This window comes from Labrus mixtus, chromosome 21 (genome assembly GCF_963584025.1).
Source record: "Labrus mixtus chromosome 21, fLabMix1.1, whole genome shotgun sequence".
In the NCBI taxonomy this organism is placed as follows: Eukaryota; Metazoa; Chordata; class Actinopteri; order Labriformes; family Labridae; genus Labrus; species Labrus mixtus.
The window spans coordinates 19604109-19626171 of record NC_083632.1 but is presented as its reverse complement, the minus strand read 5'-3'; the positions used below and the strand labels follow the sequence as shown (position 1 = coordinate 19626171).

General features: G+C 38.8%; 2 protein-coding genes across 3 annotated transcripts; both read left to right on the top strand.

Annotated features, from left to right (window-relative positions):
• Positions 1-401: 401 nt before the first annotated feature.
• On the top strand, positions 402-4378 carry pdap1a (pdgfa associated protein 1a). The gene is made up of 6 exons (XM_061027968.1): positions 402-574; positions 1510-1592; positions 1683-1757; positions 1947-2071; positions 2247-2398; positions 2870-4378. Exons 1-6 carry the CDS (start codon positions 562-564, stop codon positions 2902-2904), a joined length of 483 nt encoding a protein of 160 aa, XP_060883951.1. The 5' UTR covers positions 402-561; the 3' UTR covers positions 2905-4378.
• A 1591-nt stretch (positions 4379-5969) lies between these two features.
• Positions 5970-21931, top strand: sh3bp1 (SH3-domain binding protein 1). 2 transcript variants are annotated; one of them, XM_061029151.1, is made up of 18 exons: positions 5970-6455; positions 10151-10193; positions 10509-10613; positions 11091-11167; positions 11661-11772; positions 12537-12613; positions 12693-12780; positions 12904-12972; positions 13146-13236; positions 13334-13470; positions 14690-14801; positions 15190-15271; positions 15357-15437; positions 16204-16317; positions 16667-16764; positions 17470-17641; positions 17873-18225; positions 20045-21931. In XM_061029151.1, the coding sequence occupies exons 1-18, from the start codon at positions 6406-6408 to the stop codon at positions 20314-20316; spliced, it is 2133 nt and encodes a 710-aa protein (XP_060885134.1). In that variant the 5' UTR covers positions 5970-6405; the 3' UTR covers positions 20317-21931. The 2 variants fall into 2 exon arrangements, with proteins under 2 accessions (XP_060885134.1, XP_060885135.1); XM_061029152.1 differs by lacking the exons at positions 5970-6455; positions 10151-10193; positions 10509-10613; positions 11091-11167 and adding an exon at positions 11195-11365.
• The last annotated feature ends 132 nt before the right edge of the window (positions 21932-22063 follow it).

Sequence of the window (22063 nt, the reverse complement as noted above, 5' to 3'; positions counted from 1 at the left end):
AAAATAATTGCCAATTATGTCATTGGATATATTGCATATATTGTATGCTTTAGTATCGTTTGTATACCAAACACAGAATGTTTTGTGGTTTTAGTATCCACATTGCTTTTTTTCTATTACACGGTAATATATATAGTATAAAAGTTATGATGTGGTAATCATGCTTTTTCTTTATAAAATGTAGTTCGGAGTTCAATTATTTCTGTATTGCATATTCTTAAAACGTCTAATTTCTCGAGGTAAACGATGTCTGCTGTTGACATTATCCAGCATCAATCTCAATTCAGAGTTCTGCCATTGCAATGAACGGTCTCTTAAGCTAATTGGTGGATCTACCTGTCATTCAAACTATCAGTGCACTGATTGGTTGAACTCTACTTACTGCGCAGGCGTAGCTTGTGATGACTCAATGCAGCGTTTTGGTAACTGTGCTGCCGACAGCGGGAGAGACGAAGGAGTTTTTAGCCTTTTCTTCCAGCACTTTAAACTGTTTGTATTTTGCTGTCACAGTATTTATTGATAAAGTAGCCGGCTTAATCCCTATAAACTTCATTTTTCACAATGCCTCGAGGTGGTAAGTATTACGCTGAAGGCTCATTTTACATGCTATTTTTAGCAAGCTAATTCAAGCTAGCCAGGTGTTAGCTGAAGTAGTGTGAAGTCCCGTTGAACTCTCACATGCTTAGCTTCTAGCATGCTAACCGGTTAGCAGGTTGTTTTTGCGAGTACTAGAGCCAAAGGAAAGCAGTGGATATCAAATTTAGCTGTGGTGACTATTAACAGTCTTGCTATGGACACAGTTGCTGTCTTATTGTTAGTAACTGTGTCTGTTTAAGACGACCTGATTGGTCAGATTATTGATGTTGCACCGCCAGTACCATGTGCACATTAAACCACCTCTAGTCAATTCAGTATTTCTCAATATAATACTAAATGAATCATAATTGTTACTGTTACTACTTGTTTTACACGTTTTTTAATTATCTATAATACTCTTTCGTATTTGGCTCCTTTTTCTATCATGTCCTCTTACAATCATCAGTCATGACGTTTGCTGGTGGGAACTGGCCTACAGTGAACTTTGTGTGTGTCATTTCCCAAAACACACTCCCTGCCCTTTCAACAACATGATAGCTTAAATGTAGAATTCTAAAATAACTTGTTGGTCTTGCCTGGCTTGAATCTCAATCTTATTACCCAGAGTTTGTAAGGTACAGAGGGGCCTGTGGGTGTATGTACTAACAGCAACACCTGCACCACATAATTTCATCCAATGTTGCATCCCCACCGTCAAAGTGTTCAGTCCACCTAGCAGTCTAAAAAAAAATCTTAATCACTATTTATTCAAGGGCCACATTTGTTAAACATATTACATTGTACAGTATTTAATGTTGTATGTCTGTGAGAAATTATTTGGAAATTCTAAGAATCTTTTGTAAATTGAAAACGTGGTAAAGCAATTGGTTACAGTTTTCATTACCATTAACACCTCAAATTATTATGTTTTAGGAAAAAGGAGCCACAAGGGCAGAGGGAAGCAGTTCAGCAACCCTGAGGAGATAGATCGTCAGATGAAAGCACAGAAAGAGCTGGTGAGCAAAACTCCTTTTTTTAAAACAAAGTTGCTTACGTGATGTTACCATTACAATAGTACTGATGTGGTTGTATGTGTATGTTTACAGGAAGAAAATCCTGGTGCAGAGAAAGGGAGCGCTTCAGAGTCTGGCGATGAGAGCAGCAGTGAGGACGAATCCGATGTGAGTGAGGGGAGGAGTTTAATGTTGACATCAATTGGGGAATTTTTTTTTAATGAACAGTAAAATATGTTTTTAAAGGATAAAAGGAAGTTGATTATCAAGATCCCCAGCTTGTGCCATTATTAACCTGCATAAGGCTTTTGGTTTCTGTCTCACTGATCTTACAAATGTGTTACTTCTTGCACACAGTCTAGGAAGAGGAGTGGAGTGGAGGGGCTTATAGAGATAGAGAATCCAAACCGTGTATCTCAGAAGAGCAAGAAGGTCGCTGAATTAGACGTCACTGCTCCTAGAGAGCTGTCTCGCAGGGAAAGGTGGGTTCACACACAGTCAATGAAGAAGGGAATGTTGGTATTTCAAGTTACTGTATTTTTTCAGCATCCCAAATTCTTCAACGTCTTTAACCGTGGTTGCTCACGTCAGGTTTTTCAATACATTTTCCTCAGCAATACTAATTGTTATGTGTATGCCTCCTGTTGTCTCTGTCAGAGAGGAAATAGAGAAACAGAAATCAAAGGAACGCTACATGAAGCTACATCTGGAGGGGAAGACTGAGCAGGCCAGGGCCGACCTGGCAAGACTGGCCATCATCAAGAAAAATAGAGAAGATGCTGCCAAGAAAAGAGATGAGCTCAAGAAAGGTGAGCAGACAGAACAACTGACACAAAGTGCCATTCATGAAAGCTTTAAGCGACTTCATCACTTCTGGCTGTTAGATTGTCTTTCATTTAGCAAGTTAACTCTGCTTTTCTTTTGATTATCTTCAGTTTAGTACAGTTTATAAAGTAGCTCTACGTTTTAATAACTTAGCAACCACAAAGAACAACAGAGACATAGCAACAGGTTTGTTTCTGTGGTGGGATCGCCAATGTGTTAAAGATTCTGATTGTGACATGATGATCCAGTAACCTCAGTTTAGTTTAAGGATTAGTTTGAAAGACTTGTCCATACATGTTCTGTATTATGTTCCAACATGTAAGGCCAGAAAATCCCACTAGCCATCTAAAAGATCACACAATTGTTATTTTGAAAGTCATAGTGTGGAAGTTTTTACAATATTTAAACCCAAACCTTCCAGTCTAATCTATGTTTTTCTGTGTTTCTTATTTCAGAAAAAGAAGTTGAAGATACTAAATCAAAGCGCTAGTCCTTCACCTTCAAGCTTCAACATGCACTTCAGTCTCCGAGGGAAGAAGAGAGAAGGAGATCTGGAGGAGGAGAACGGGTAGGGGACCAATTTGAGTGGCGTAAGATCAGGGTGGCTCCTGAACTCCTGTCCCTCATATCAGATCAGAGGGGTGTGGGATTTCCATGACCGTGTTGTCATGACAGGGAAAACTGGCGGAGCAAAGCAAGATGAAGAGGATTGCACCATTTGGGATGCCTCTACGTTTTCTTCACAATCCAAAAGAGGAGACAATTGCAGGTTTTCCAAGTGCTTCACTCCCTCTTTCTTCTTCTCCACCGACTATGGTTTTAATTCTAAAGCTGCTGAAGTTATTTCCTTTCCTTTCGATTCATACATCTTTACCTATTACAAGTTAAGTAAAAGACTTGACAATATTACAGTGAGCGTGCATGAGGATTTTTTTGGGTGCTTTGCTTTTCCTTCCATCTCAACCGCTTTGTACAAAGCCAAATCAGACACAGATGGAGAAACGAACACTATATAGATGAAAAACGGATATATAGGAAATATACAGTGTAGTTTAGCATTTGTGGATATATTGCACAAAAAATTGACTTAATTTTCAAAAAAAAACAAATCCTGATTTCCAAACGTGTCAAAACTTTTGCTTTTCTACCAGTTTCATCTTTCTTCCAGTTTTGGGTTTTTCCTCGTTTTTGAGCCATTTTTCAAATTTACAGCTGGAATAATTCGGTGTCCCCCTACCACAGTACATGTAGACGGTTGAATATTTTACATCTTTTGATTTTTCATTGTCCCCATCTACAAATGTACACTGCTCACTTGGATTATGTCATTGCTATAATTTCAAAAGTGTTTTGTACTCTCTTTTCTCAAGGCACTTAGAATTTTACTTGAATTGCCTAAAATAAGCATTTTTTTTTTTTAAGTTGTTGAACATCAGTGCTGGAAAGCAGTAACTGTGGCCTTGCCCTGTTTCCGATGGGATCCTCGGTGGTTCTAACGGACGGGTTGTGTCTTTTGTTGCCTTTCCGAAGTTTACACAAGACCAGTTCACTGTCTTTCTCCTGCAATTAAAGTGCTACAAAGAACCAACACAGAGTTAGTTTATTAGGTACACTTAGAATGTAATGCGATCACGTACCAGCACCACTATTAACAGTCTTCAAAAATGATCAATTTAAAGTGAAATGTAACATTTTAGCAGTGGGAGGATTCACAGCATGGTTCTTGTATCACTTAGACTGCACCGGTGTTCAGAACAAACTGGCAACTCAGGATGTGGGGGACTTGGACAAGTCTTGGATCAGGAAAAACGGTATCCCCTAAAAGATAAACATAGATTAAAGAATGAACAGATGAAACCATAATAAGAAATGTAGCTACAGCTTTAAAAAAAAAAAAAAAAATTCTTCAAGATTTTCATCATGTATTTGAAGTCATTTTTAAGAATAAATTCATTAATAGATAACTGACTATGTTGTGTTTTATATTCAAATTGTTCAGAATTATATTTTGTATTTCTATAACCAGCACTTCCCTTAAACAGCTGGAGCTAGTAGAATCTGTTGAGACAAAAACTGATGCTATGGCAGAAGACTTTTGTCTTTAATATTGTAAATTATAGTCAAATCTTAAATTATTAGGGAACAGATTAACTGTCGGGTTGCTCCACTGATGTTGTTCTGTGCATTTTTTGGTTTCAACCACCAGATTGCAGCATCTCACAGGCACAGCATACTCCTGGAACAGTTTGCTCTGGACTACCAACATCTAAAGAGGGATGTTCAGCAATCAAAGTGTAGCTGGATACTGTTCAACAATACAATGTTAACCTTACACAGATTACCAGATGTCAACAGAAACGTGTGAGCATTTACTGACACGGACATGCAAAGCTTTTTCCTCACACATATGAAGAACTTTAAAACAATTTTAAGTTGACTAAATATTTAAAAGTAGGCTCCCTCCATCTTATCCTAAATGTCAAATTTTCATACCAACACTTTGGAAGAACACAGGATCACAACTGTGCTCTTAAAGACAATGAAAGATTTGAATAAGAAATAAACTGATTTATTTCTAACTGAATCAAGTTTAATAATCATGCACGCAATAGTTGTTTTGTTACATATTGATAATACATTTTTTGCTTAATTATTTAAATATGTTGGGTTTAAAAAATTGATTTCAGAAAATGAGTGAATACAGACAATATTCAATCTTATCAATAAACTTTATTTCCTGTTTGAAATAGAGACATGAACATGCAGAATGTACACCTGCTTTAGGATAAACTTGGAGTTTGTAGAAACTTGAGTTTTTCTCGCTGTAAACCAAAAATTAACTCTTAAGGCTCAAACTACTGTCATATTTTACCTTTACTAAGAATAGCAGCTTTTAAGCCATAATGAAAAAACAACCCGTTAATTATTTGTGTCTCAGCTGCCCAGCATGGCAAACAGATCAACGTCAGGGACTGGCTTGTGGCTAGCTAGCTTCATTAGCATTTTTAGTGGCTGAAGAGCAAAGATAAGTGAAGAAAATCACTTTTATTCACAAGGTAACAAGAGGCATAATGCAATGAATAAAATAAGTTGATATCTATGGTAAACTGTGGAGGAAGAAGTTTGTTATGAATCCAGGATAAAAGGTCCCTCAGTGGAGTTTGTTTTTCAGGATTAACTGACAGGATTAATGTTGTTACTGATCAATCTGTGACATGTTTTATAGAAAGCTGTGGCTACATATCTGCTGGCCTTAAAGTGTTAAACGCCGCAGCAGGAAATCAGAGGCCTGAGAATAGCCACATTCTAATATTGACTATTTAAAACTAGATGAAGAAAAACAAAATGTTACAGCCACCATTGGTGACAGTTTCCTCTTTTGGCCTTTTCACATCCTTATAACTCTTTAACACACAGCGTCATTGTTATACACCAACATGCTAACATGTAGTGCTGGAGGGCGGTCTAAGTATTACTCACTCCAAACACACCCATGACTCCAATACTGCTGATTTATGATGTTAAAGGGATGTTAATCTGCTATTGCTAAACAACTTTGCCTCTGGAAAACTGATTGAAAAAATACTGTACCATTTAAATCCCAACCTCTCTCAAAGTCTTAATGCTAAATCAATCATTCTACACTACGAGTACATGTAGTGTTGTCTTCATAAAATAACTTTTAAATCATAGTGTGACAGTCAATCCTCTCAAAATCTCTCTTCCTCCACACAACTGACACGGTGTGCAACTTCCGCATTCACTGTCAGTGTTAGACGTGACTTCAGAGCACGCTTCTGAAACAAGAACAAGACCGACTGCCAAAACACAAACACCTACAGAGACGAAACTGAACCGTCCGTATCATCTTTCCTTGATGAAGTAACTCGGCTGTGACCCGGTGTGGAGGTTTTCTTGGTCCGGATTTCTTGTGAGGCCGAGTTGGACGGAGGAGATCAGCTAGAAACGCTGCTTTGACTCCGCTGCCAGCATGCTCCGGCAGTCTCTGAGCATCCTGAAGCAGTTTGGCTCTGCAGCAAAGTAAGTGCTTTGTTCTCTCTTATATTACTACTTTGAAAATGTAGTAAGCCACATTAAGACTTTCTCTGACGTAAACTAGACTCATGGGACTCCCAAGACCTCGTGAAGCCCACAGTAACGTTTCCATGTAGGATAGGTTTTCAGTGTAGTGATTAACATTTAGGAATCATTTCTCTCTGGTCGAAGCCATAACAATGAACCTTAGTTTAGAATGTAATGTATCTATTTATAAATATTGAAAGAATAACCATCACAACCTTCATCTTGTCAATCTAAATTTGAGTTTATAATCAATAAAATTCACATTTAATCAAGGAAGGACGCTTTGAAGTTTTCCCCACTTCCAGTTCCTCAGTCTGGTGTGACTAGTAGATTATTGTGGCTGATTGTCAGATTTCTCTATTGCTGTAACGCTGACTCACTTTGCTTGAGTAGTTACCCATTTCCTCTAATTGTTTCTTGCCCATTAGAGTGGTTTTAGTTTAACAGAAAAGGTACTCTCATTTAAAAAATAAATTCTACAGCACATTATCTTCCCCAGTATCAAACCTTGAATGGATGATTCCAGCTATAAAACCTTTCCCCTTTTACACCAACAGACTTACAAAGGCCGTGTCTCACTACCTGCTGTAAAGGACATATGTACATCTCAGTGCTGTATTCTGCTTTTGGGAAATGTTGAGTTGACTTTGGTTTCTAAGTTCTCGTTTTCTTGGTTGCAAACAGTGTTCAAAAGTGTGGTAAGCTGGAACACCACGGTCTCTGGTTCCTCTTCAAAGTAAAGAATGCTGTTTGGGGTTTGAGGGAATCCTGAGGTTCATGCATGAGAGCCAAATAGATTCAGCACACCTCCGAGGAACAAAAGAACTCAAGGCTCTGATATATGTTGGCAACACGCTTTGTCAAGGCAGTGGTTATTTATCAGTGTTTGTAGATTGCACCAGGTTCATGAGTTGTCTGCAGCTTCTCTCTGAGCTGAACATGCGGATAACCGCTGATATAGAAATATAGTATCTGCATTATAGTGGCATATGCAAAGGAGCTGTTGACCAAATAATACATCCACACGCTGTCTGTCTTTTTTTTTGGTAAAAACCTCCAAGCACGAGGCTTCAACGTGTGTGTGTGTGTGTGTGTGTGTGTGTGTCTGCACCCTCTGGTTTAATAATAAACCCACACAGTGTGCATTTGCAGCACTGAACTTACCTCAGCAACATCTCACCCAGTTCACAGTTTCTATTTGCACTAAATCTATACAGATAAAATGAACGTGTGAAAAAAAAATGTAGAAGCCTCCACATACTCAATAAAAATGACATCTACAATATCTTTTCTATAAATCCACATTTTTTAAGTTTAATACCCAAAAATGCCTCTACAAGGATTTGGCTGTATCACATCTTTGTGTAACTGCGGTAAGGGAATAACCCTTTATTATTTAAGCACTGAATGACACTGATAATCAGTTAAGACATAAAAACCTCCACAAATCACACACTTCTTCTTTCCTACTAAAGCATACATCCTCTCACATGCTTTGATGTAACTTTACTGCCTTTGCCCTTGTCTTTACGCCCCAAAAGAAAAAGGTGAAACGAGTGACAGAAAAATAAAGGAACTGGTGTGAGGTTGAAACACATGGGGGAATTCTACTCGACTTTGTGTTTTGAAACGTCACATGTTCACTGGAGGAAATAAGCAGCAACACCTTGGAAGTGCTGAAGCCTATCTGACCTCTCTACAAACATGGGCTGGGTTTCCTTTTTCTGTGACAGAAGCTCGAAGATGTTCTCAGAGTTGCAGAGGAGTTTGCTGCACTGTGTGTCAGCCCCCTCTCCTTTCACAGACCTTGTTCAGATGTAAACCACAGCTGCAGCAGTCACACGCCAGGTTTAGGTTTCTGGCTTTGTGTTGCATGTCAGTCAGGCCTAAAAATGTTCTTGATAGAAAAGCCATCAGTTATACTGAGAGCTCCGAGTAGAAGAAGTCTCAGTGTACAGTGGCATACAGGACAATAGTGGAGTGTTTTTGACGGGTTTCTTTTCAATATGTTATAAATACCCCCAGTCCTGAAATGCAGCCAAATAGATTTCAAAATGTTAAATAGAACTAATTTATACTTTGTGTGAGCTAACGTGGAAATAGTTATTTTGTCAAATTAACGTAGCGTTTTAAAACATTTGTACTCTCTTCATGTTATTCCTTTGTACCATTTTAGATTTGTTACTAACATGAGTGTCATCTCAAGATGCCTTCATTATTAAAGACAGATCTGATCAAGACAACCAATGCATTGACGAAGAAAAACATAAATCATAAAAAGCAAGTGGTTGTCAGTGAGTGGTAACAATGAAGACAATTGTGTAATCTGCATATAGATGTACAGAAGTTTTAATTATTAGGAGCATCATTAACATTAATGTAAGAAAATAGGGGGTCCTTTAACAGGGCCATGTGGCACACCTTTGGTGAAAAGACCTGGCTACTTGCTATGAACATCAAGCTTTTTTTAAATGATGTTTTATTTGTCAAAAACATTAACATTGTTTCCTCTAAAAAGTAATATGTATGATTTAACAGCCGCATTGAAGAAGCAAAAAAGAAGTTAATGCTAATCTATGAAAAGAGCACACGTTTGAAATGATTTGATAAAGGAATGGTTAAACGACAAATGTTTATTCCCTTCCTTGCTGAGAGTAATTAATGGAGAGACGTGTGTCTTTAACAAATATGATGCCAGTAGTAGTATCTAGTTATCATAATAAAGCATTAAAACTGGTAACAGAAAGAAGTCACACAAGAAATTGATATCATAAGTTTTCTTTTATCAAAGTTTAAGTTGAGTTAGTTTAAGATATGAATTGAGAGAAACACAGTGTCAGTGAGTTTGAGACGTGCTGGTAGGTGGATTTTGTTATAAACTGTTCATGGGGTTTTTATTCAAATTATTCCATTTATATAACTCAAAACAAGAGAGAAAATAAGTTGTTGTTGAATTGTCACATTTTGTATGTAAGTCCAGCTACACAGACCAACCACCTCATGGTTGAATCTTTAAATGTTGGTGATTTTCTTGCTTTTTTAAGGCCGATTTCACAAAATGAAGTTCGGTGAACTACCGGAACTGTAGGTGAGATTCAGGGGTGAAGTTGCAACATTGTTGTATTTAACACTTTGGTTCAGTTTGCGTTCACACTGCACTTGTGAAGTGCACCAAAGCCTGCCAAATGTGTACGGTAGCACCCCACCACAAGTTTGGGCTGTAGCCTTCTAATGCTGACCTATGACCCTGAAGCTAACAACAGGACAGTAGAAGAATGGCATCTCGTAGAGTGCCGCAGTTTTTGTATTTTGATCTATAAAATAGAGATAAAGTTACATTCCCTTGGAAGTGAGCCAAGACCCCTGTTTTCAAGCGGACCAGAGTTCATTTCAAATGGACCAAACAGCTCAGGTGTGAGTGCACCTTAAGTTTGATTTAATCGAAAACTTTTCTCAAACTTTCAACCCTGTGTTGAGTAAACGATAAAACACAGTAATAATCCTCTCAATCCTATCACCTGATGATAAAATAACAAATTAAATAGTTTAGTGGCAGACATAGAAATTTTATATGTTTTATATGTTCCTAGTGTTGAACAACCATTGTTGTTTGTTTACACTTTCACTAACCAACACTCAATCCACTTCTTCAGGTCACAAGATGCCACCGAACTTCTACATGAAGATCTGGTCCTGGTGAGGGGAAAATCACATTTCATCCCTACAGTTTTTAATTCTGTTATGAATGAATTATTAGTAACAAAGCATCACTGTATAACTTTGTTTATTTGTATAATAAAGACAAAACACATCAAACTCATTTTAGAACTTATTACCACAAAATCCGTTATCTTAAAAGAAACAATCAATGACTTTAAAAGTGTACAGCAAATGGACATAGTGATACTCTCATGAGACATCAGACACCGACACATTGACAATCTTTGCTGCTGGTGAACCGAGCCATAGTTTCAGCTCTAATCGTTACCGTGTTTCTCTGACTGAATGAAGGTGGAGCAGCGGGTGGAGCCGGCCAAGAAGGCAGCTCAGGTCCTTCACAAGAAGCTGCAAGGCTGCATGCAGAGTCAGTCTGGACTGGAGGCTGAAAAACGAATGGTACTGAAACATAGAGGACAATGCCAAGAACGTTTAATGATTACTGACAGTCGATGGTGGGGGAAATACTCAGATCCTTTACTTAACAGTAAAAAGTCTCTGTTACAAACAAAACTCCTGCATTGATTTATACTAAAGTAAATAAATGGTGTGATATAATCAGGACAATTTACTTAATTTACAGTATTAAAAGTAAATATATACTTTGTACATAAAATGTGTCCCTGTGTCTGTTGTTCTATTATATATAGAAAAACAAAAACAAAACAAACAAAAAACAATGAAACTAGTAACCATAATGGGAATGGAGTAATCAGCTTGTTATTTCTCGATTTATGAGTTATTTGAATTGTTAACGTTCTTGGGGCAGGAAGGGACCCAGAGCCATAAAAGTTAAATGTATTTATCAACTGCTTGAGTAAAGGTAATCACTTACAGTACTGCTGAAAGGTGTTATATCTGCTTCTGTGTCCACAGAAAAAGCTCCCTCTGATGCTGCTGTCCGTCAGCATGGCAGAGAGCCTCAAAGACTTTGACGCTGGCTCCTCTATCAGGTGCAAGTTTGATTTTTTTTTTTTTAAAGTTATCCCTTCTCTCATCAATGTCCTTGACCTCTTGACTTTTAGCTGTGTTCTGCTGTCATGTGTGTAAACTCATGACTTCAAAATAAAGCTGCTGGCTTTCAGTTCTGGATGAAATGAAGAAAGAGGATCCACAGCCCGTCTACAAACTATGACTGGATTGATTTAAATGTCAGTTATTTATAGTTCTGAGAAGCCAGGCGTGTTGATGTTTAGCTCTTGTTACTCTCTATTCTGTGACCTTTTAAAAATATGGTTCAGGAGGTGTTGACCGTGTGTGTGTGTGTGTGTGTGTGTGTGTGTGTGTGTGTGTGTGTGTGTGTGTGTGTGTGTGTGTGTGTGTGTGTGTGTGTGTGTGTGTGTGTGTGTGTGTGTGTGTGTGTGTGTGTGTGTGTGTGTGTGTGTGTGTGTGTGTGTGTGTGTGTGTGTGTGTGTGTGTGTGTGTGTGTGTGTGTGTGTGTGGCAGGAGGGTGTTGGAAATGTGCTGTTTCATGGAGAAGATACTAGCGAGCATGCTAGCAGACTTTGAGATGAAAGTGGAGAAGGACGTTCTGGAGCCACTCAACAAATTGAGCGAGGTGAGAATGTCTCTCACAGCGTTACTTAAAACAAAAACTGTGGCGGAGTTTGAAGTCATAACGGTAACAATGAGGAGATACATACATAAAGCAAGGAGCTAAAAGTTACAGGTAGAACCAGGGAACATGTGAAACAATTATCATATTAATACTGTAAAAAGTTTTAGTATTGCTTTCCAATCTTAATGTTGATAGATCAACATCAGCATTCTGATAGTATCACACGATTCAAGATAAAAAAAAGTTGTTCACTTCATTTCCTTGTATTGCAGTGCAGCATTAGGTAAATGTGTTATTTTGGCATCCTTCCTGTATATCCATCCAGAAGTGTCTAGCTTACATGTGTTTTTTCTATCAGTGCCTATAACGTGAATAAATCCAAGGACAATTGGCTTAAGCTTCAAAATGTAAAGAAATTAATTGATGTTTGATGACCATCAAAAGCAAACAAGACCATTGGTAAAAAATAATTATTCTTTCTATATTTTCATATTGCCCGTAACCACTACCAGACCAGACGAGATATAGCGCATTGAAGAAACAGTTATTTTTTGTCATATATTCCGAAGAAAATACTCACACTTTGTGGTGCATTTGACTGAAAACAGGATGATATTTGTCGTCAGAAAAGAAATAAGACTACTTCGTCCACAGGGGGCGCAAAAAAATCTTCAGAAAATAAAAGTTCCTCACATGAGACTGATATAAAACACTCAATATAAAAGGAGTGTGTTCCCAATAAACTGTCTTTGTTTTCCTTACAGGAGGATTTGCCAGAAATTCTGAAGAACAAGAAACAGTTTGCAAAGCTTAACACTGACTGGAACAACGCAAGAATCAGGTGAGCAACAGGCTCAGTCAGGGCTACCTGTGGTACATCACATATACACAATGTAAAAGACATCGGTGTGTGTGTTTAGGAGTCAAGCCAGCACTGGTGCCCAGGCCAAGCAGGATGGACTCAGGGAGGAAGTGGAGGAAGCTTGGAGGAGGTTGGAAAGCATTAAGGTATCAGTGTTTCCTGCTGCAGCATCCATCTGTAATGGTGCAGTTTTGTTTAACAAGACACTGAACCTCTGCCCCCTCTGGGAATCACAAACCTTTACATCTGAGCTTTCTGTGTTTATGCAGGACCAGTACTCTGCAGATCTGTACCACTTTGCAACTAAAGAGGAAGACTACGCTAACTACTTCATCTGTGTGAGTTGCACTTCTGATAACTTTCTATTTTTTCATCCAAGTGTGCAAACAATATAATAACAGTTCTATTTCTCAGAAACTATACACAAAGCTGTTGTCTTTGAGGACACAGACTTATATCTATCGACCCTGCAAACTTACTTCTCTCTCTCTTTTTTTTAAACCAACATTAGCTTCTCGAGCTGCAAGCAGAATACCACAAACATTCCCATGAGTTTTTGGAAAAAAACATCAGCGAGCTCAAGGAAAACCACAGTCAAAAAGGTGGAGTTATTTGGCACCTCTTTGTACATTTTTTAGCTGCACTGTAATATTTCTACATGTGTTCTTATGCCCTCTGTGTACTTACCTGATTCAACAGGGTTGGCCCTTAGCCTCAACAACCAGAAGGTCTACGGGGAACCTCTGCTCTCCCATCTGTCTCTGAGTGAGAGAGAAATCGCTGCGCCCATTCAGGAGTGTATTCACATGCTGCTGAGAACAGGCATGAGGGAGGAGGTAGGCCTGACAGGATGAAGCTACGGGTTCACAACAAAACATAACACTCAGATTGAAACAACCTTTTTTAAACCTGAATACAGTCTTTCGATCATATTTATTCTGAAGGATTAATTGTTCAAGTGTTTATTTTGCCCCAGACTTCTGACATTTTCTTATTTGAAGAATGTAATGTCTTCTCCCTTTAAAAATGATTATTTTTATTAATTTCTTCAGTGCTGCAAACCAATGCTAGCCGGTTTAAAACTTATCTTTATAAACACATTTTAGTTGTAGATACAAATCACTTCACCCATGTGGAATACCTTAAACATTTTAGTAACATTTTCAATGACATTAAAACTCATGCTGGTAGCTCTATGATACTAACACAACGGTGCTTTGAGCTAGATGCTAACATCGACATGCAAACATGCTAACAATGACAGTGCTTAAATGCTATGTAAAGGAGTTATAATGTTACCTGAGTCTTTTAGCATGCTTACATTATTTATTTAACACCAAGCACAATGGACCGCTTAGGATGATATAATGATGCTACCCTCAGTTTGGCAGATATTTAGTCATAAACTAAAGTGTTGCACAATTGAAGTTGATATCTTTAAATTAATATCTCAGGACTTAAACAATTGTTTTTATAAAAAGTCAAACGTCAGTTGTTTAAGCATCACAGTCTAGACCAAGTACAGTAGCTGGACTGAGCAGTCAGCTGAACCAAGCAACGTTTCTTTTCCTAATAGCTAACAGCTAGCATTGCTAACAGTAAAGTCATTTATGCAGTTTGTGTTTTGGGTAGGCGTAATGTTCGCACTACCGAATGCAAAGGAAATCCAAAGATGACGTTTGGAAAACAGTAGGACCACATAAATCAATCCATGTGGGTTATTCGGTATGTAATCACTTTAGTGGTTGGAACATTTAACTTTACGAGTTTAATGGTAGTGCAGTTGCTATGACCTTTCATATGATTATTTTTGTGTGCTTTAGATAAAATCTCTTACAGACTGTTGATGGGCTGTTAAATATTTTTGGCAAGCACCGCTGTGGTCTTAGTGTCAGCGGTGAATCAGGCCATGACTAAAACCTATATCCACCTGCTCTTTGTATTGGCTGAATTCAAGATGGTTTCTTTTAGAAAGACGCCCTGCTGTCATCCACAGCAAGCCCACTCTCTTTCCATCATGTCCTCATTCCCTTCCTCCCCCTCCTCGTCTTTCAGGGTCTGTTTCGTCTGGCAGCAGCAGCATCAGTGGTGAAGAGGCTAAAAAGTTGTTTGGATCAAGAGAACGTTGACCACAGTGAGTTCAGCATGGACCCTCACGCTGTAGCAGGTAAGAATTTCCTCTTTGTAGATGAGTGACTTTCTGTTTTGAGCACTCTTCTTTGTTGCTTCCCTGTTCAGCCAACGCGACTTTCATGGCTCATTCTAACTTCCTGTTTTATTTTGTTTTTGGCTTCAAATAATGCTCATGTTGCAGCTTCCAGTAATGCTCAATGCAGAGTTTCCTGTGTGCACGAGATTTTTTAAAACAATAGTATAAAAGTTTTTTTATGGGCTATTTTAAGCAACAGTGAGGAAATTAAGTAATTCCCCAACAATATCGTGGATTATTAGCCTTTATACCAAAAAAACACAAAAAATGATAGTAATTAAGTGAACCATTTACATCAGCTTTTTATAAAGCCAATTCATTGATGTGTCTGGATGTGGTATTACAGGAGCTTTGAAGTGTTACCTGCGAGAACTACCTGAACCTCTTTTGACATCTGAACTCTACAATGACTGGTTTAAAGCAGCAGGGTCTGTATAATATCTACACTACACATCTTATATTTTTAACCAGGGCTTTAAGGCTGTTTCTTGAGTTTGGCCTCTTTCTTCACAGGGAAAAAGACCTGACAGAGAAACTAGAGCAATTCAGAGTCCTACTGAAGAAACTACCACCTGAAAACTACAACAATCTCAGGTGTTTATGTAGTTTGATTGTTTTCAGAATAACATTATCAAAGGTCCTCATGCATTCTGTTTCTTTTTCTGTCTCTAGCATAACTCACTATGGGATACAAACCATGTCTCAAAAGAATCAGTGTATCTTATTTAAATTTGAGGGAATTCATTTTTATGTTATGTGTTTTATGTTTTATGTTCATATTAAGTACTTCTTTGTTTAGTAAATGTTAGCATGCTAACCCTTTCAACTAAAATGGTGACCATGGTGAAATGTTACAAATAATTTAGTTGGCTTTATCGTTTAAAGTATTAGCATATGAAGTTAGACCAAGATTGTGTTAACAAGCTGACGTTAGCAAACTGAAGTTAGCAATCTGACATTAGCAAACTGACATTAGCAAGCTGAAGTTAGCAATCTGACATTAGCAAGCTGACATTAGCAAGATGAAGTTAGCAAACTGATGTTAGCTAGATGAAGTTAGCAAACTGAAATTAGCCAGCTGATGTTAGCTAGATGAAGTTAGTGAGCTGATGTTAGCAAGCTTTTGACCTCTTTGCATCGTACTCCTTTGTCAATCTTAATAAAGTCAATCTTTCCATCTCGTGAATCTCTTTAATGATTTTGAGCCAGTGATCTACTGTGGGTGGATCAGTCTGTAACCATTACGGACGATTGCTTTATTTGTATTTTCAACAATTTGAAGCATTATTGTTATTATTATCACATTAACAAACTCTTATCTCAGGTCTACTTGTATTTATTCCCTCTCTGTTGCTGTCAGGTACCTGGTCCAGTTCCTGTCTCTGTTGTCTGAGCACCAGGCCGTAAACAAGATGACACCCAGTAACATCGCCATCGTCCTGGGGCCAAACCTACTCTGGCCACAAGTTGAAGGGTGAGAAGTGACCCGCTTGACTCTGTGTGTAATATATTACCATGGGGGCAACTAAAGGGACAACTTCATAAATTCATAAACCAGACCTGCTAGTGAATCTGCAGATTCAAACATTAGTTGGCTAGGTTTAAACTTTAAGAAGTGGGGGATTTTGTGCATTAATTCAGCACCAGATTGCATAAGTTCTCTCTGTGGTTAAACCAGAATGTTTTTGGTCTTAAGCGGACAACTGTTATAAAATGTGTATGTTACTGCGGTAACATTGGTCGTATTTCTATGAATAATAACGTCATTGTTTGCCCCACATGTTGTCGTTCTCTTTCTCTTCTCTACCTGTCTGCATCTTTAGAGAAGCTGCTTTGTTCGACATGGCGTCAGCTTCATCAGTCCAAGTGGTGACCGTCATCGAGCCTCTTATTCAGTACAGCTCCAGTCTTTTCCCTGAAGGTAAATAAACACTGATGTACATCAGCATTCAGTCTTTCAGGGGTCATTACGAGTTATGAACAACAATTGTGATGTTGCTTTTGAATTTGAATTTCCATTGGTTTAATAATATTGTTATTTTTATGTTCACATAGAGGACAGCTTAAAGTAGAAAAACATATATGACCTGTGGAGCCTCATTGAAACCTGTATTTCCCCATCTCTATACTCTTTTATGAAATATTTAGAAATGATATATTTTTGTTGTTCCTGTAAAAGCCCAAATTAAAACTGGACTTAAGTTTGTATAGTGCTTTTCTAGTCTTCTGACAACTCAAAGTGCTGTTTACACAGCATGTCATGTCACATTCACTCAATCACACCACAGTGAGACACTGATGGCAGTGTCCATCAGTGTTAACTAAACACATTCAAATGCCGCTGACGCAACAGCTGGATCGATTTGGGGTTCAGTGTCTTACCCGAGGACATGCGTCATGTGGTTAATGGGGATGAAACCCCTTTCCGGTTGAGAGACGACTGACTCTACCACTACCACAAAGGCATGGGGGTGGCTGCTGCTGCACCCACTATCGAAACCTCTAAACATGACTTGAAACTGAAAGTCCCTGCTCCCATTTCACAAGAAATGACTGCTGTATCTATGTCAAATGTTGTCTGTTTTTGGAGCTTTGATACACTTATTCTTGTTGTGTTTTGGGTTAGCTGTATCCTTTGAGGTCCCAGAAGTTCCAGGAGTACCAGATGTGACGCTGCCAGCTCCCGTTGCTCAGACTCTGTCCTCAGAAAAGGAGATACTGAGCAGAACAGTCTCCTCCTCTTCGTCTACAGCCTCCTCCTGCTCCACATATCACCTCCCTCTCTCAAAGTCAAACAGGTAGTAAACCTCTCTCTGAGAACCAATATACAAATGCAATCACAGTGCTTCATCAAATCAACAAACAAACATGTACTGCATTACATAATATATGGTTGTTAAACCGCCCAGGGTTTTTTTTTTAAACTAGTGGCTCCTTTTGGCAGCAAGAAATAACTCTTTGGAATATTTTTCCCTCATTACAGTGATTTCACTGAAACTTGAACATTTTTCTATTTTTTCCTCCATCAGCTCAGCCTCTCAGGACAGCGGCATTTTCTGCCTGGTGAAATCTGGCTCTGTGAGTCGCGGTGGCACCTCCACCTGGTCCAGCCCTGCAGCTGAGACACCGGCCTCAAGTCATCCAAACGCAACATCCAGCAGCTCACCACTGTTCAATGCCAGCCCTGTTGTTTTCCAAAACACTTCTGCTGCCTGTAGCTCCACAGCAAACCTTCCTAAAGCTTCAGGAGCTGCACCAAACCCAGGTCAGGTCAGGAGTCCTACACAGAAACAGAGCTCAGATCAAGGCCAGCTGGATCCAATTTTAGAGGCACCGCCTGATTCTCCAAGAGCAAGTGTAAAGATCACCTCACCATATAAACGTAAGTCCACTGTGCCCAGTGGCTTAGACACTGACTTGTGCTATTACACAAGGCACTCAGTCATTTTAGTACAACACTCTTATTCATTGTTTTGACTTTGGGAACTCCCAGGAGAGAGATTATATATAAATTAAAAGCAAAATTAAAGCAGCAGTTGATGAATTATTGTGACTTTTAAGTTCTGAAAACAAGTTGCACCAAACACAAAAAGAGCTTAGCTTTACCCACAATGCAAATGGACTGATCAAGTTAACAACACAGACTGAGTCTCACACCCAATGCTACCATAACTGGTATTACATCACTACGACATAATCAGTGTTGTTTTATCAGATTCCAGGAAGTCCCTTTGGGGGGAAGGAAAATTAAATAAATCTTTATTTTCACAGGTTTAGTAGTTCTCTGTGTTACACATAAAGTAATCGTCTTGAGAATTGCTTTTTGCTGAGATATATTTTCTTAACGGTGCCCCGACATAAACGGTGGTCTTAGGGCACAAGCATGTCTCATTACGGCAACGACTCTGTTGTGTCAAGTCGTCCTGTACAGATTCTTTACTTCTATCTGTTTCCTCTCACAAAGTCAAAACGGGGCCTTGTCAGGTCTTGGTGCTCTTGTTGTAATAACCAGGAAGGACACAGGAAACAGGAAGTCTCAGACCACTGACCAAAATATCAACCTTTCCGGTTGTGCGTCATCTCTCTGCTGTTGTAACTGCCGCGTGGAAATACTTTCCCGTATAAGTCTTCTTCTCCGAATCTGTTCATCTGACTGAAAAACTGATTTCCAAACAAACTTTTTTTCTTTTTTGATGACTGTATGTCTTTATGTCTTTTGCTTAATGAGAACTCTCCTGCGAATTTTACTTTCACACCCACTGCCGCTCGAGCAAATTCATAGATAAAGTATAATACACAATAAGGTATGGTATGTCTCCGGGCCTGGCTATGTTGTGGTTGACAAGCTGCAAACCAAGACCACCTGTCAACAAGAATCATAGTGTAACAGATGCATGTAGAACTTGTGTCCAAATACACTCACAGAAACCTGTAAGGTACCTGCAAAATGTCAAACTCAAAGCTTCAGAACAGTCGTAACAGACACCTGGATTTATTCATGTTTCTGAGGTCACTATTTTGACAGTTTTAAACAACATTTGGCAATAACTAGATCATTTATTTCAGTGGTACTCAGCCTTGTTAGACTTAAGAGCCACATTGACGATTTCTGCAAGAGCCACAATCAAAAAACCTCTTTCTTTCCTAAAGTATGTGTGGGAAACACAGTGACATGACTTGCAAAGAATAAGTTCTGCCGACAATGTTTCCCTTTTTTAAATAATGACTTTGGACTTAAAAGAGCCACAACTAGTCCCAAATGAGCCACATGTGGCTCGAGAGCCTCGGATTGAGTATCACTGATTTATTTGATTATGTAGCTTGTATTAGCCACTGTGGGCTATGGTCATCCTTTATCTATATATTATTTGATTAAGGGTGTGCTTTGTTAGGTATGATCTTAACTTTTACCTTTACATTTTTAAAAGGAAGATTTTGATGTTTTTTATTCAAAGCTTTGTGGTCAAGCTTGAACTAAGATAGTCTTTTAATGTATTAAATATAGAATAATTACATGTACAATTCAGGGTAATCCAGTACACATTACACTTTTTATTTGTTTTTTCGTAGCTTCTTTCTTCACAGTTACACAGATAGCGTGTACTGAAGAAGACTGTCTTGAATTAAAACACTTTTCTTATTCTGGTTGTTCTCAAGACGCTCACTTGTAATCCTGTCGTCTTCTTTCTCTCATCTTCCAGCAAAAAGATCTTTCAACATGAACAAACCCCTCCAGCCAAACGAGCAGTTGGCAGTTCATTACTCTAAACCCAGAGTGCCGGCACCTGCACCTCCCAGCAAAGCCCCAGTCGCTGCAGAGACAAGGACCCAACCGCCGACGCCGGCACCCAGAGGTCAGACCCTCAGCCTCAAAAAGCCTCCTCTGAAAAAGCCTGGACTGAGAGCCCCGAACTGCCCGCCACCCCTTCCTCCGCCATCACAGGCGAAAGGGGTTCCCTCGATAGTACAGTGAGAAATATGACGCAAATGATGTTACCTTTGGTAAAAGTGTTAATCATACTATGTTTTCTATGGCTACAGGGGCTACAGGTGTCACACAGCAAGTTTCTGATGATGAGGGAATGCTAGCTCTGAACAGGAAGGAGACACAATTGTCACCATTTTGGGCAGCAGCAAAATACTGTTTAACAGAGGCCCTGAGCAGACATGCATCCATACCTTTTATTTATTCAATGTTCCCAGTATTTTCATATTCCATTTTTTGTTTAGGATTAGGATACAAAAAAACATGCCAGCAGAGGGCTGGATTCAGCCTGGATTTAAGTGGGGAAATAAAGTAAAATAAAACAAGTTAGATGATATTCTAAAACATCTTTAAAATATTTATTTTGTGGGACGCTGGTAGCCTAGTGGTTAGTGCGTGCCCCATGTACGTAGGCTGTAGTCTTCCAAGCAGGCGGCCTGGGCTCAAATCCAACCTGTGGCTCCTTTCCTGCATGTCATTCCCCACTCTCTCTCTCTCTCTCCACATTTCCACTGTCCTAGCTCTTACTAAAAGCATAAAAAAAACCATATTTAAGAAATATACTGTATTTACTGTATATATATATATATGTACAGAGAGAGAGAGATTGCACTAGAAGGCTGTTGTGATTCAGTTACAAAGTAGATGAGGTAAATATTAGTGTATGAAAGAATGAATGGAAGATTTGGTACATATAAAATATTGCATCAAATAGCAACTTTATCAAACACTGATTAATGACTCAGTGGAAGCAGCTGAGGCTCTTTCCGTTTGTGTGGATTTTGGCGCCCCCTATGTACAAATATGCATCGTGAAGTCCCCTTGGGAGTCAGGGTTTGGTATTCCTTAAAAGTCTGTACCAGGGCGCTGGATAGCCTAGCGGTTATGACGCCATCCCCATGTACAGAGGCTTTAGTCTTCATTGCAGCGGCTGTGGTTTCGAATCTGACCTCGACCATTTTGCTGCACGTCATCCTCCACACTCTCCTCCCAACATTTCCTGTCTCTTTTCAGCTGTCCTTTCTAATAAAGGCAAAAAGGTCCCACAAATAACTTTATCCTATCCAGTTTTTCTTTGAACAACGGGCATAAAAGTGAGCTGGATTACCTGATCCTTGGTAGAAAGAAAAGTGGGTAACCAAATCTGGATTCATTTTATCTGTGTTCAACCTTTAATATGACTGAGCCCAGGAGATAAGAGATGATAAAGTCGAGATTTTGAGAAAACAACCAAGAAGTTGCTTGTAATCACAGGAGAATATGTATATATGTATAGATGAATGCCTGCTTTGGCCTTCATTAGTGTTACAGTACTGCTCCCTACTCTGGAGCTACCTTTAAATAAACAAGGTTTTATAGCCTGCTAGGTTACAGGAATTGTAAAGTTTGATACTTTTCTGGATATCTGTTTGAATTGAGGTGTTGCAGCTTGGTCAGGTTATGGTGTACCAATATTTCTGTAACCACTATTATTTATTTATTCTTTGGTACTGATGTCTGATGTATTTCCTAGAATGCAAAGGTGATGTCAGAGAAATCAAACTTTCTGGATTTAAAAAAACAAACATAATAAATGGATCCAACCATCCATAACTGCTCTCCACTGCATGTTCGTGGTGTTTCTTTCTGTGTATTTTCTGTAAATCTACATAATTAAAATATTGTTTAGTATAGGGACACACCAAATTCCAATAATCTAATATAAAGACAAAACGTTGCACACACTTCTTGGTCT